Source organism: Pholis gunnellus (assembly GCF_910591455.1).
Source record: "Pholis gunnellus genome assembly, chromosome: 7".
In the NCBI taxonomy this organism is placed as follows: domain Eukaryota; kingdom Metazoa; phylum Chordata; class Actinopteri; order Perciformes; family Pholidae; genus Pholis; species Pholis gunnellus.
Genome location: NC_136533.1, coordinates 1,246,374 through 1,260,442, shown reverse-complemented (window position 1 = coordinate 1,260,442; position 14,069 = coordinate 1,246,374). Strand labels below are relative to the sequence as shown.

Sequence of the window (14,069 nt, the reverse complement as noted above, 5' to 3'; positions counted from 1 at the left end):
ATTTAAAGCTGATGCAGATGCACTTTTGCTTACGACACCAACTGTTAAAGACAGACTACGAAAGATTGCTAAAAATGTTTAACTTTACACTTTTTCTGCAAGTGTAAAAACATTACAAAACAACATTTATTGCATCGTCTCAGGAGCGTAGTGCCCCACCCTCTAGCACTGTTAGCCTCCAGCCGCTGGCTCAAACATCAACACGTTGGAGGCAATAGATATGCTCTGAATTTCAAATTTAGCACTTAAAATACTAAAATAGAGAGCTTGTGATTTGTTTTTCACTTTTGCATCCACAATAATGAAATATCAATCACTTGTAGCATCAATCATCCCTTTTTACCTCTAGAATTCTACCATTTTCATCAGTTTGTAATTCCTGGCTTTTCCTTTTTAAACCTCTTATTGTACATTAAAGGTATTTTCATTCTCTTGATTGGACTAAATATATTTATACCTATGATTTAGTGAATACAGATGTAATTAACTCACATTTTTCTTTGTCAGAGGTCAGGAGGTCCTGACAGCTTAATGCATACAGTACGTTTACTGCCCCTCATTCAGTATTAATGTCGGTTCTGTGCATGACTTTTAAATGACTCTTCTTTGAGCTCCTTTGTTGTTTTTTCCACCTGTTTTAAATGTGTATTATTCATGATGACCTGAAGAGATATCCAGTTAACATACCCAGCAGAGAAAAGTGAACCACGCATATCTTTAAAGTATAGCGTTAAATCAAATAAAGTGTCAAACAGGTGAAACTGTACGGCATAGTTATCTCTGGTACTTGGATCAGAACCAGAGTCTAATCTCACTCCATCAGAGAGTACAACTACACTGCCAAAACAAAGACTACAAATTCAAACCAGGGGCTGAACATAAGAAAAGAAAGCAGTGATAAGAATCTTATAAAAACAGCACATGTATACGCCGTCATTCAAACATACATTTATTACATGAAAGTGAATCGAGAAAATCAAATGTATTACTGTGCAGAGTGATTGACAGGAGAGATGATTAATGGGGCAAAGTTAACATTATAAACATCATAAAAATAAACACCAGGACTAAAGAGTGGGTAGAGTTTCTCAGTGAAGCAGCAGCCAGTAAAGGAGTAGATCAGAGCTGCAGCATCAACGTCATAAAAGGAGACCAGACCCTCCTCATAATCCACAAACACCCCCACCTTCTGAGGCTGAGACTTCAGAGAGAGACGGACTTGAGGGTCAGCAAGAGCTATGTACTCATTCTTATTCCTCAAACATATCGTCCAGTAACCATTCTGAGGAGTCAGTGCGATTTGTCCCTTCCTGTTGATCGACTCTCTGGCCACTCCTAACTCCCACTTCTTCTTCTCTTTAACCTGAACCTCGAAGTAAAATCTTCCTGAAGAGAAACTCTGCTTTGCTAAGACAATAGTATGAGTATCAAATCTCTCTGGGTTATCTGGGTGATATGTCCATTCGTCACCATCATGTACTTGTTTTCCATCATCAGACAGGACAAGGGTGGGATGAGCTGTATCAGGATCAAGTGTCACATCCACTGCAGACTGCTGGACCCTCTTCAGCTCGACGAAAAGCAGATCATTTATCTCTTCATTAAGCATCTCCTCCAGCTGATTCACAGCTCTCCTCACAGTCCCCTCATGTGAAGGTGGACTGAATCTGACTCCTGTCCAGTCCTTGGTGGGTGGAGCAGTGTTCAGGGTCCTGAAGCTCTGGAGGAGGTGGAGGTGGTCTTCAGAGCGTGAGAGCTGCTCCACCTCAGTGCTTCTCTTCTTCAGCTCAGAGATTTCCTGTTCCAGCTCTTTGATGAAGCCTTCAGCCTGTTTCTCTGTCTTTCTCTGCTTCTCTTTGATCGTGTAGATGAGCTCGGCCTGGCTTCTCTCAACAGACTCCTTCAGAGCGGTGAAGACCTGAACACCATCTGCTATCTCTCTGTCTGCATCTTCCTCACTGAGCTCCACTGAGTGTTTGATCTCCTGAATCTTTATTTCTCTCTCCTGGAGCATCTGCTGGATTTCAGTCTTCGTCCTCTCCAGCTCGGCCTTCGTTCCCTCGTATTCTTCTTTCAGTAGAACAACAACCTGTGTTTTGTGGTCTGAAACTATCCAGAGGATGAAAACACACATCAGACCCAACAGGTAGAGCATCCAGGGCTTCAGTTTGGTTCCAGTGCAGACGTCACAGGGAACTTCTCCTGGTTTGGCAGCTTGTTGCTCTGAGCTGCTGCTGCTGGCTTTCTGTTGAGCTGACTGTCTGAACTGAGCAGCCACCTCAGAGATGAAAGTATTGACTCGTAACTCAGGTCTGCTGTTAAAAACCTCTTTACAGTTGGGACATTGATACGGGGCATCAACATCCCAGTGTTCAGTGATGCAGGTTTTGCAGAAGTTGTGTCCACATGATGTGCTGACTGGATCAGTGAACACATCCAGACAGATGGAGCACAGAAACTGATCTTCAGTCAGCAGACAGCTGGCAGCAGACATATCTACACTCTGAGGACAACAAGAGTACAAAACTGTTATTACATAACTTTTGATTGTTTGCTTAATGAAATCAAACTAGGATCAGTAGATTATAAGGAAAATCATCATTATTGCTGTTGGGATATTGCACCCAAGAAAAACCACCTTCTCTGTTCAAAGTGCAGAGCATCTCATTGCAAGTTTCCTCTCGACACAGTTGTCATTTTCATGCCCAGCGCCCACATTGTGTAAGTACTTGCGCCCATCTGTGCGCCCGTGGGCATGCTGGTCTTAAAATGAGGTGTGAGGAGAAGATTGGGGGACGGTGGAGGCAGCGGGTCCACCAGCCAAGAATCCCTTCCCTCCTTTCACAACATGTCAGGGCAACATTAATTCAGCAACCGCCGTCAATGGACAGCGACATATAATCTAAACTATCTAAACTATGAATATCAATATTTGAATGCTGCGGAGCTTTTTGTTTAGTGTGTCTATTCATTGTGTTTAAACACAGTGTTTCTACACAGGTCAGTGGCGGCTGGTGGAACATGTTCTAGGGCCATTCAATCAATGTCAGCAAACATTCCAGTACGATTTAATGCAAAAAAATTAAGGTATCAAACACGCATTACTACTTTGCAGTTAAATATTCAACATTTATTCCAACACAAAAAAAAGCAGTAAATAACACCTTGATAAACACGCCAGGACGTCTTATTTTAGTCACCTTCGCAGGCAATTTAGTATAATATATATATATATATATATACAGTATAATATATATCATATAATAATATTCAGAATACTATAAAACACACGCTTATAGATATAAGCGATGATGAGTTTTCACTGTTAATTTACCATCTCAATTAAATGTTGATGCCTCCATGACCAAGTTGTCATGAAACTATATAGAAGAAAAGATGTTCACTTTGCCTAATATGTAGCTTGACAGAGTTCTCATGTGTGCCCTGGTGTTCTCATGTTTCCTTACCTCCTCATCCCTCACTCCCTACCCTGGTGTTCTCATGTTTCCTTACCTCCTCATCCCTCACTCCCTAACTGTCCGTGCTGGATCTGTACCCGTTGTTTTAAAAAGCTAAATAAGTTATTAGCATGACATCATCCAGCTAGCCAAACCTGTCTGGTGCAGCTAGTAAAGAAGCTTCATGTTCTGCTTCCCTTTCCTGCTAGTCTGCTGTGTGATTGTGAGGTCAGGCTGATCTGGGATCAGCTCTTTGGCCTGAAGTTTCTCCTCAAACTTCTCCTCTCAGACGGGTCTTGGAGGAGTAGTGCTGGCGCTGGCGCTCACGCTCGCCTGTAGAGACTTCTCCTGACGAGAACGCGCAGCTAGTGGGGCCAAAACGTTTTGGCCCCACTCTGAATCTATTTGAGGACGCTGATTGGCTAAATTGTATGTCACTCATTTCTATCTTGAATCAGCAATTGGCTAAACTGCTTCATAGACCCGCCTCGGTGGGGCCAAATTGCGTTTTTTCGGGGCTCAAGGTGGGGTCAGGCCCCATGGCCCTCTATTGACCATCCGCCACTGACACAGGTGCAGATAAAGACCAGGGTCCTCTAATATTATCAGTATTATACTGTTTGTACAATTAGATTCCAGTGGTGGCCGAGGAGGATTGTTTCTGACTTCTGTGACTTGAGTCCAAAAGTCAAACTGTATTTAAAAAGGATGTTTTTTTATGTAACGAAATATTCTGCCCCCACAGCAAAGGAGCGATGTTAGTCGACCTTACAACTGAGGATAAAGTGGTGATATGATGTCATACCGAGCGACCTGCAAACGCTTTTCTGCCAGAAGAAGACGACGTGGACTCAGGCCCTAAATGTTTGTTTGTTTGTTCTTGTAAATTCTCTGCTGGCTGAGACAAAGCAGTGAAGATGAATTATAACATCATCATGATGTGTTCACGTGTAATCTGTAAAATGTAGTTTTGGTGATAAACTAGAATAAATCCAGTAGTTTGAAGGAGATGTTTTCACATGAATATAAAACAGATATTAGAGATGAATTATGAGCTGTTGAACTTCTAACACGAGCTCTAAGCACATTATTATACATCAGTATAAATAATAATGATGAGATGTGTTTCAATCAATACAAATAAAATCTTTTATTTCCTTTTTTATGCACAAAATAATGACTATAAGAATTTAGAATTTCTGATTGACTTCAGAGCTGTGTAAATTATTTTTTTGGGATGGTAGCGCAAAAAAAAAAAAATAGCCTGGAGCTAACCAACATGCACGCTCACATGCACTAAAAGGCACGCGGCCGGGTGGCTGTGTCAACAAAGACTGGAGAAGCTCTGACACCACACACACACACACACACACACACACACACACACACACACACACACACACACAGAGACTTTAATCTCTAACCAGGTGGACATTAGTCCTCTATAACTTCACAGAGACAATATATGTTTGATGCTAAAACAATGCTCAGAATGTGAAACACAACTTCTTTAAAGTTCAAGGCTATTTCCTATTATAGGACATATACTTTCTGTATATTCTACAATACAAAGGGAGTTTAAGCTAAAGGCTAGTTAGCTGTTAGCAGGCCTAGTTTCTCTGGTGTGTTGTCTTTGTTCTGGATCCTGGTTTGAACTAAACGAGGACCAAACATGAAGAGTCTGTAGAACAGTGTACTCACCAGTTAGTCAGAGACTCTGCTGGATTCAGGTGAATGTTTCTTTAGAGAGAAACAGAGAGACTTGTCTCGACTGCAGCTCTGCTGTCGCTCAGACTAACTTTCACTTTCACTTCAGGAGAAGTGAGTCTGCAGCTCTCCTCTTTCAGAGTTGCTCCTCCTCTCAGTGAAGCTCTGTGAAGGAGCTTTTACTGCCTCTTTGTGAAACACCCTGACGTTGTAGTTTATTCTTCCTTTCCTACTGAAGTATACAGCAGCCAGAAGAACACACAGCTACAAACAGACAGGAGAACATTTACTCTCCCTCAATCACTGCAATGTTCAGCTCACTGTTCATCCTGTAATCTTCACAAACTGTTCACCATCTGTTCTTTGAAGTGAAACATTTCTGATCATTACAGGAGAATAAAGTAAAGAAAAGCTTCCGTCAGCTGGACAAGTAGGCTTCTCTGACATGTAGAGGTTTGAAACGTTAAACTAGAAATAAGAGCTCTTGAAAGTAAAATAGCGTATTTTAGGAAAATATGTTTTATATTTATCTTTTTTATTTCTATGCAATATGTTTAAAATCCTTAAGTGAAGACATTTGAAAGAGAGAATAAGAGTTTATTCGTTTCTGTATCAATCAGACTGGTGAAGAAGTTATGAGCAGTTTGCAGCACCAGAGGTCTAGTATGAACTTATTGTGTTAACGGTAAATATGTGTTCGTGTTTTTCCTGTTTCTGTCTTATTCATGTTTCATGCTTCAATGATTTCACTTATTGTTCTGTACTAACTAAGAACCTCTCAGACTGCAGAGTCTGAGCTCAGTGGGTCACATATGAGTTGTTGATATTCTCCATGTGTTGGAACACAGAGACACGAGAGCATGTCTTCATATGAACACAGGCTGCAGTTTGTTATGAGCTCCTCTAGAGGGCGCCCTCACATCTCACTCATTCTCTACGAACTAGTAGTTCTGGTTTAACGTGATAAAACACTACATTATGTTACACTACCAACCATCTAATACGGGATGTTGTGCTGGAGCTCGTCAGCTCAACATGATTCTGAGGTGATTAATAACATTGTTTTATTCAACTTGATATTAATCAACAACAAAGTACCTACCGACAGACAGACAGGAGGACTGATTAAGAAACGTTACAGTAAACAGTGATTTTGAACAAAACTCCTGCCTCCTTTAAACAAAAAGCAGGTACCGTCTGCTTTCTTTGAGAAATGAGTCAGATTTAACATGGAGTCTAATGGAGCAGTTGGTTGGAGTTCATGTCGCTCTGCGGCTCTTTGAGCCAAATGTGTAAATCTGTTGGATTCCACAGACATCTGTGTGCGACAGCACAACATTTCCAAGCTTTTTGGCCAAAAATTGTGTTTAAAGAGTAAGAATTGTGGGAGCTGGAGCAATTTGTTTGGAAAAATCACAGAATATTTTCCTGCTCCGCTCCACTCTGACAGTTATATCATCACTCTAGCGCTGAACATTCCGTGCAATACACACCCATTATAAAATGGACCCAAAATGTTCCTGAAACTTAATCTGTGACTTAAAACTGTGCTAGCTATCAAAATGTCCATTTGGCTCAATAAAGTCCAGCATTTTGTCTATGTTTTAAACTTTGAATCATTTTTCTACGTTAAAGTATGGCTACTCAATATGGGCCCAAAGTTAAGTGTTTTTTTAGCTCTCTTCACGACGAAACCCCATTCAAGTGAATGGAGAAACTTTGCTCAGTTTTTCGGGATTTTCGGGAAAACCGCTGGGCAAATCTCTGAGAAAAGTCATTGCACACGATTCCCGATCAGGCCGCACGTTTTGATGTATTTTTTGTGCAGGTGTTGGCAAAGCTGTGTGAGGAGAAGCACGGCAAACTTTCTGGATAAAGATTTATTATTATTACTAGAAAATTCCGCAGGAAAGCCCGATGGATTATATACAGTGTGCTTTGACACAGGCAGTTTTACTGCCTTTGTGCTACAAAGCCACACATAATAGAGATCATGAACAACTCAAATACGTTTTTGTTCACTTCATTTTCTTGACCGCAACACATTTGACTTGATTTTTATTTCCTCAACTTTCTTTATCTACACCTTGATATAGTGATCGGATAACAGTCTATTGAACGATATATTTTATACTCGTGCGTAGAGACCAACAGATATGAAGCTCACGGTTGTTTATGGCCGGCTTGGGGCGGGAGTTTCCCTGATTCTCTCTTACTGTCAGAACGGATGTGAGTGTGTGAGTGTTTTGATTTGTGTGTCAGTAGCGTTGCTGTGATGTGATGTCCTGCAACTCACCCCAGAGGCTGAGCTCCTCCTAACAGGAGACCCCTCTGTTTAGATTCTGGTATTCTGTCATAATATACAGAATAATGTAATGATAACAGAAAAATGTAAAGTTTCCACTCGATTTATTTAATCCAATTCAGAATAGATTTCTTTTTAGTTCCAATACAGAGAAAAGGTAATCCACAGAAGGATTCCAACAATTAAGAAAAATAATAAAAACACTTTAATCCAGTGAGCAAGCGTTTCTCCAAAAGTCCAGAGATTTGATAAATCTACTTTTAATCCACACCTGATAGGTTTCCCCCCAACTACCGCCACGATCGTCAAAGATCGAGGGATTTTATAGCCAGCTTCGCAAAACCAGGGAAATCTATAGCCCCCCCCCTCGGGGCATGATAATTCCCCCCCTGCTTCTAACTCTAACACACCGACCTCGGCTGGTGTTCAGGACGTATGGCACACTTGCTCACTGGTTGACAACAATACAAAGTATCTGATAGATACAACATCGTATTCTCAACAGGTTACAATGGATACATGATATCACAACAAATATAAATGATATAGTAACAAGATACACTCTTTTCCCAGCGTAGGTTAAATACAGAGTAAACTTATATATATGTACCCTTCAGCAAGGGTGTGGACTTCCACCGCGTCTCGAGGTAGAAGCCACAGTCCTAAGCAATAATTGATTATGGTCAAATATCAAAAAAGGAGAAAAAGGTTATATGTCTGTATGTGTATGTGACTTTATGCATTAAGCCCTGCAGCACAACACTACGTGTGAATCACTGTGTACATCGGGGACCTCTGGAAAGTCTCTACGAACCCAACGACTGACATCTGTGTTGTAGTAGTAAGAAGCAATGTGACACATCAAAGAACAACAATTACAGAAAAAAACAGGGACAAAAACACTGATCAGAATCTGAGAAAAACCCAATAATGTATAAATTGTACATCATCAATGAATCTACATTAGATCATTAAATGATCTTTCTGTTGAAAATCAAATGGTTGTTCTACTCAGTGTGACTGACAGGAGAGATGATCAGAGGAGCAGAGTTATTAAACACATTCCACTTATGTGCCCAATCAAAACCAGGACAGAAGAATGGGTAGAGTTTCTCAGTGAAGCAGCAGCCAGTAAAGGAGTGGATCAGAGCTGCAGCATCAACGTCATAAAAGGAGACCAGACCCTCCTCATAATCCACAAACACCCCCACCTTCTGAGGAAGAGACTCCAGAGAGAGAGGGGCTGGAGGGTCATGAAGAGCTTTGTACACATTTCTCCACGAACAACTTATCGTCCAGTAACCATTCTGAGGGCTCTCTTTGTTTTTTTCCTTCCTGTCGACGGACTCTCTGACCACTCCTAAAGACCACTCATGCTTCTCTTTAACCTGAACCTCGTAGTAAAATCTTCCTGAAGAGAAACTCTGCTTTGCTAAAACAATATGACCAGTAAAAAATCTCTTTGGATTGTTTGGTCGATCATTCCATTTATTACCATGTTTAACTTGTTTTCCATCATCAGACAGGATGATGTTGATCTGTGCTGTATCAGGATCAAGTGTCACATCCACTGCAGACTGCTGGACCCTCTTCAGCTCGACCTCAGTGATCAGCATCTCCATCTGTTTACTGAGCGTCTCCCCCAGCTGATCTAAAGCTCTCCTCACAGTCTCCTCATATGAAGGTGGACTGACTCTGACTCCTGTCCAGTCCTTGGTGGGTGGAGCAGTGTTTAGGGTCCTGAAGCTCTGGAGGAGGTGGAGGTGGTCTTCAGAGTGTGAGAGCTGCTCCACCTCAGTGCTTCTCTTCTTCAGCTCAGAGATTTCCTGTTCCAGCTCTTTGATGAAGCCTTCAGCCTGTTTCTTTGTCTTTCTCTGCTTCTCTTTGATCGTGTCGATGAGCTCGGCCTGGCTTCTCTCAACAGACTCCTTCAGAGCGGTGAAGACCTGAACACCAACCGCTATCTCGCTGTCTGCATCGTCCTCACTGAGCTCCACTGAGTGTTTGATCTCCTGAATCTTCAGTCGTCTCTTCTGGATCATCTGCTGAATTTCAGCCTCAGTCTTCCCCAGCTCGGCCTTCTTTCCTTCATATCCTTCTTTCAGAGGAACAACATCATGGTTCTTGTGGTCTAAAACAGTGCAGAGCATGCAGACACACATCTGGTCGGTCTTACAGAACACCTCCAGCAGTTTGTTGTGCTTCGTACACATCCTGCCTTCCAGGTTCTCCACAAGGTCGATCAGCTTATGTCTTTTCAGACCTGATCTTGTCAGATGAGGCTCCAGGTGAGTCTCACAGTAGGAGTCCTGACACACCGGGCAGGACTTCAAGGCCTTCCGTTTGGTTCCAGTGCAGACGTCACAGGGAACTTCTCCAGCAGCAGACATATCTACACTCTGAGGACAAGTGTGTGGCAAAAATAAAACTGTTATTCATTTATTAATTAACAGTAAATCTATTATCACAGTAAAAGTCCTGCATTCAAATGAAGTGAAGAGTGAAAGAGAGTCTTCATCAGCACAATGTACTTAAATGTACTTAACGTCAGTTCAAGGTGGAGGTTTAAATTCTAATCAGATGTTGGATAGTTTAATGAATATTATTGCATCATAGTTTAATTGTTATATTTTTTTAGTCAAATCTGAATCTTCAATGTAACAGTAACATTTCCAGGTAAACGTCGTACTACAACTCATCCGTCTGAAGTAGAAGTACACAGTAAGTAGTATACGGTTGAGTTGCATATTTTCTAAATGTTCACACCTGGTCTGAGCACCTGTCTGGGATGATGTCATGACAACAGGAAGGTTGGAAGAGATGACATCACTAGAGTCACTAACATCATGCATTCATGTCTGTCTCTTTTATGACTGTAGCATTTGACTCTTAGCTGCTTGTTAGTTATTCTAATAATAGAATAAACTAAATACATAAATAAAACAATGATAAACCGATCTGATGTCTTCAGCATTGCAGTGAAAACATCCCAACACATCTGGTTCTAGTTTATATAATTTAAATAAGAATAAATCCCCCAAAACACAGAGTGATCCCTCCATTACTGTCACATCACACATTAAATAATATAATAATAATAATAATAATTAAAGCTGCGAGCAGCGATGAACGGGCCCTCGCCTCCCCCGGCGCGTCGGGGGTGCCGGCGGGACTCCGGGCAGGGCGGGCGAGAACGTCTGCGACCGTCGCGTCCGCGAGTGAGACGTTTTTAGTCCTGCTGGAAATGATGCTTTGCAAATAGTCCAATGCTTCCTGTATCCGCTGCCTGGCTCTATGGAACACGTGCAAACATGCATTATGTTGCTCTATGTCAAATGTAAACCACATTGTGTAAAAGTCATGTAAATCGGATGGTGTTTGTCAGAAAACGCAGAGTATCTTTCGCCAGCAGGTGGCGCTGTGAGTTCTAGTGAAAATTAGCTTGTAGACATCCTCAGGCCATGAGTGTTATCAAGCATGTGAAGTTTGGGACCGTTTGGAACAAGTCCAGTTGAGTTACATTAGTTTTTTGCATGGGAAATCACGTAAAGTAGCTGCCCATTACGGCTAAGCAATTCTGTCAAAAGTAAAGCTTTTTATAATTTTTAATCACAATGGTCTTGAGATTGTACTGACAAAATTTGAAGTGGATCTGACAAAGTCCCTAGGAGGAGTTCGTTAAAGTATAGTGACTAGAAATAGGCCGACATTGATCAAAAAATGACATAAAAATCAAAATGGCCGACTTCCGGTACAGTTAAGAGCATGGTCCCAAGAGCCTTATTTGTAGGTCTCTATGTGATACATGTTCTGACCAAGTTTCATACATGTACGTCAAGCGTAGCCCCGGTGCTGCTCTTTTGAACTGGCTAGGAGGAGTAAATAAAAGTATAAAATATGACATTTGCTTTTGCCAGTAGGTGGCGCTATGAGTTATTTAATTTATTTCAATTGATCTATGTTTAGGCTTGAAGTGGCATCATGCATAAGAAGTCTTGTGCGGATTGGATAATGTACCTTGGAGTTATAACAACTTAATTTGTCATGCCCAATGAGGTAAAATGGCCGCCACGCCACGTCAAGGTTCTTTGACGAAAACTCTAGCTTTTAATAATTTTTAATCACAAAGGTCTTAAGAGCATCCTGAACAAATTTGAAGTTGATCGCATAAAATCTGTAGGAGGAGTTCGTTAAAGTACTAAGGCTGAAAAATGGAAAATGTGCCAAAAAACACAACTTTGCGGGTTTACTGTAGCGCCCCCTATTGGTTGAATGCAAAAAAAATCTCAGGCTATGTTACAGGATGTGATGTGCACAAATGCTGAAAGTTTCGTGAATTTTCGACAAATGGTTAAGAAGTTATGTGTATTGATATTAAGCCACGCCCATAGGAAGTTCATTGGTCCATATCTTCTCAACGCAAAGAGATATAAAAAAGCTTTTGATAGTTCTGAGTGATCTATATCCAATAATGATCCGCAGCAAATTTGGTAGCAATCGGAGCCAGCGTGTAGGAGGAGTTCGCAAAGATGTGTTTTTCACTAAATTCAAAATGGCGGAACATTTTTCTAGGCGTCCTTTTGGGATCTAGCGGATTTGGACATGTGTGTTGAATTTCAAGTCAATCGGACAAACTGGCCGAGGGGCGTCGCCGGTCTGCCTTGTAGGGGGCGCTAGAGAGCCATTTTTTTACACACAAATATGACACCTATATCACACCTTTATTTTCGCCAGACCTGACACGTCTGCAAAATATGGTGAGTGTTCATGCATGGCAAGTATCCCCAAAAAGCCCCTTCCTGGGCAGAAAAACATGGACGCCTAGAATAACAATAGGGCCTTCGCTGGCCCGACGTTGTCGGTGGCTCGGGCCCTAATAATACTGCTACTCTGCTGCTTATATTGTTATTAGAGTAAAATATATGTTTCAAAGGTTAAACATTTTTAACATTTAAACACTCAACACAACTACATTATATTTTGTTGTTTGTAATGTATCGATTTGTTGTCATGTTTCGTGTCTGGTAAAAACATCTCGTCAATAATATTGTACGTAGTCTGATCTTATGCATATTCATTTATGTTCTCTGTAATATTGTCACATTTTAATATCATATCGGTGGAGGCTTCAAATAAGCCCAGTTGGCTTTTTGCCTCTTCCTGCTCTGTGATATTATTTATCTTTGTTATGCTTGTTTATTGTTATTGTTTAAATTGTGCAAAATCAATAAACTAAACTCAGTAACCCAATTCGTGTTTAGCAATCAATTTGTTGCCCTTGTTACATGATTTTTGTCTGTTTCAAGACGAAATGCTTTTATTTTGAAGGCGGCTGTCCGAGCTAAATGAAGGAAGTTGCTCTGTGCGCACGAGCTATGTCCCAATTCAGGGGCTGCATCCTTCGGAGACTGCGTTCGTAGACCGGTTATGCCACAGCGCGGCGACTAGGCTGTCCCAATTCGCATGTTTGTCGAAGACTCCTTCGAATGCAGCCGACGAATGCAGCCTTCAGACCCCAGATTTGAAGGATACATCTGATGTATCCTTCGCGGCCCAGCACATCCCGAGATGCATTGCGTGCCGGTGAAGATTTTATTTGAACAAACATGGCGGCGACTGATGCGAGAGCTGGTGTGTTGTCTTTGTTCTGGATCCTGGTTTGAACTAAACGAGGACCAAACATGAAGAGTCTGTTGAACAGTGTACTCACCAGTTAGTCAGAGACTCTGCTGGATTCAGGTGAATGTTTCTTTAGAGACGAACAGAGAGACTTGTCTCGACTGCAGCTCTGCTGTTGCTCAGACTAACTTTCACTTTGATTTGAGGAAAGGTGAAGTTGCTCCTCCTCTCAGTGAATCAGACTGGACATTAGCATCCCATGTTGTTCCCGCCTCACTCTCTGGGCGTGTCTAACCCGACATACTGTACGTCTCAGGGGAACAAGGCTCGTTTCCTTTCAAAGCTAGCCTGCTTTAGTAGACGGACTAAGTGTCCTCCACCATTGACAGCAGGAGGGTCCAGCTCAGCCTGGGTGGCGTCTTGCACCTTGGCCACATGTGTGTAATAGTGTATATTTTTACGTAGTTAGCTTAAAAACACATAAAGGTTGATGATCTGGACAGGATTTACACAGAAGTATTTAGATGTTGTATAGAACTAGATAAGCTACAACATAAAACAAACAACTTTAGGCTGAGTTTTACTATGAGGAACTTTAACTTTGTGTTGGTTCTGTCGCCCCCTGTGGTCTAAAGCTGTAGTGTCTCTGAGCACCAGAGTCCCTTCAGAAATCCGCTCATGTTACTGCAGCAGGTCTGACAGTCTGCTCCTCTCAGCCCTGGTTCTGGTTCTCCCTTTGCCTCCCTTCCAGCTGGTCCAGCAATACGTCCTGGGTCTCCAGCAGAGAGGAGAAGCTCTGCTCCTGGAGGAGGAGGTAGTGCTGGGCGGTATACCAACCCGGTATACCGGTATTAATTTCCCCCGTATACCGTCATACCGGAGCACAGCTTATCAACAACTGTCAATCTTCAGCAGTTGGCAAAATTCATTGTTCGCCGCGGCTTGCGTCACAGTCGGAGCTAGTTCTATGAACTGTATTG

The 14,069-nt window shown here is 41.8% G+C and overlaps 1 protein-coding gene across 1 annotated transcript; it reads right to left on the bottom strand.

Moving 5' to 3' along the window:
• Positions 1-944: 944 nt before the first annotated feature.
• LOC306698937 (uncharacterized protein) lies at positions 945-13,278 on the bottom strand. The gene is made up of 4 exons (XM_079163438.1): positions 13,181-13,278; positions 8,482-9,869; positions 2,730-2,739; positions 945-2,503 (listed from the first exon to the last, which is right to left on the bottom strand). Exons 2-4 carry the CDS (start codon positions 9,858-9,860, stop codon positions 986-988), a joined length of 2,907 nt encoding a protein of 968 aa, XP_079019564.1. The 5' UTR covers positions 9,861-9,869; positions 13,181-13,278; the 3' UTR covers positions 945-985.
• Between the last annotated feature and the right edge of the window lie 791 nt (positions 13,279-14,069).

What these genes read in the sequence shown, in the direction of transcription:
- LOC306698937 (XM_079163438.1), bottom strand. Translation starts at nt 9,860, where the DNA reads ATGTCTGCTGCTGGAGAAGTTCCCTGTGACGTCTGCACTGGAACCAAA.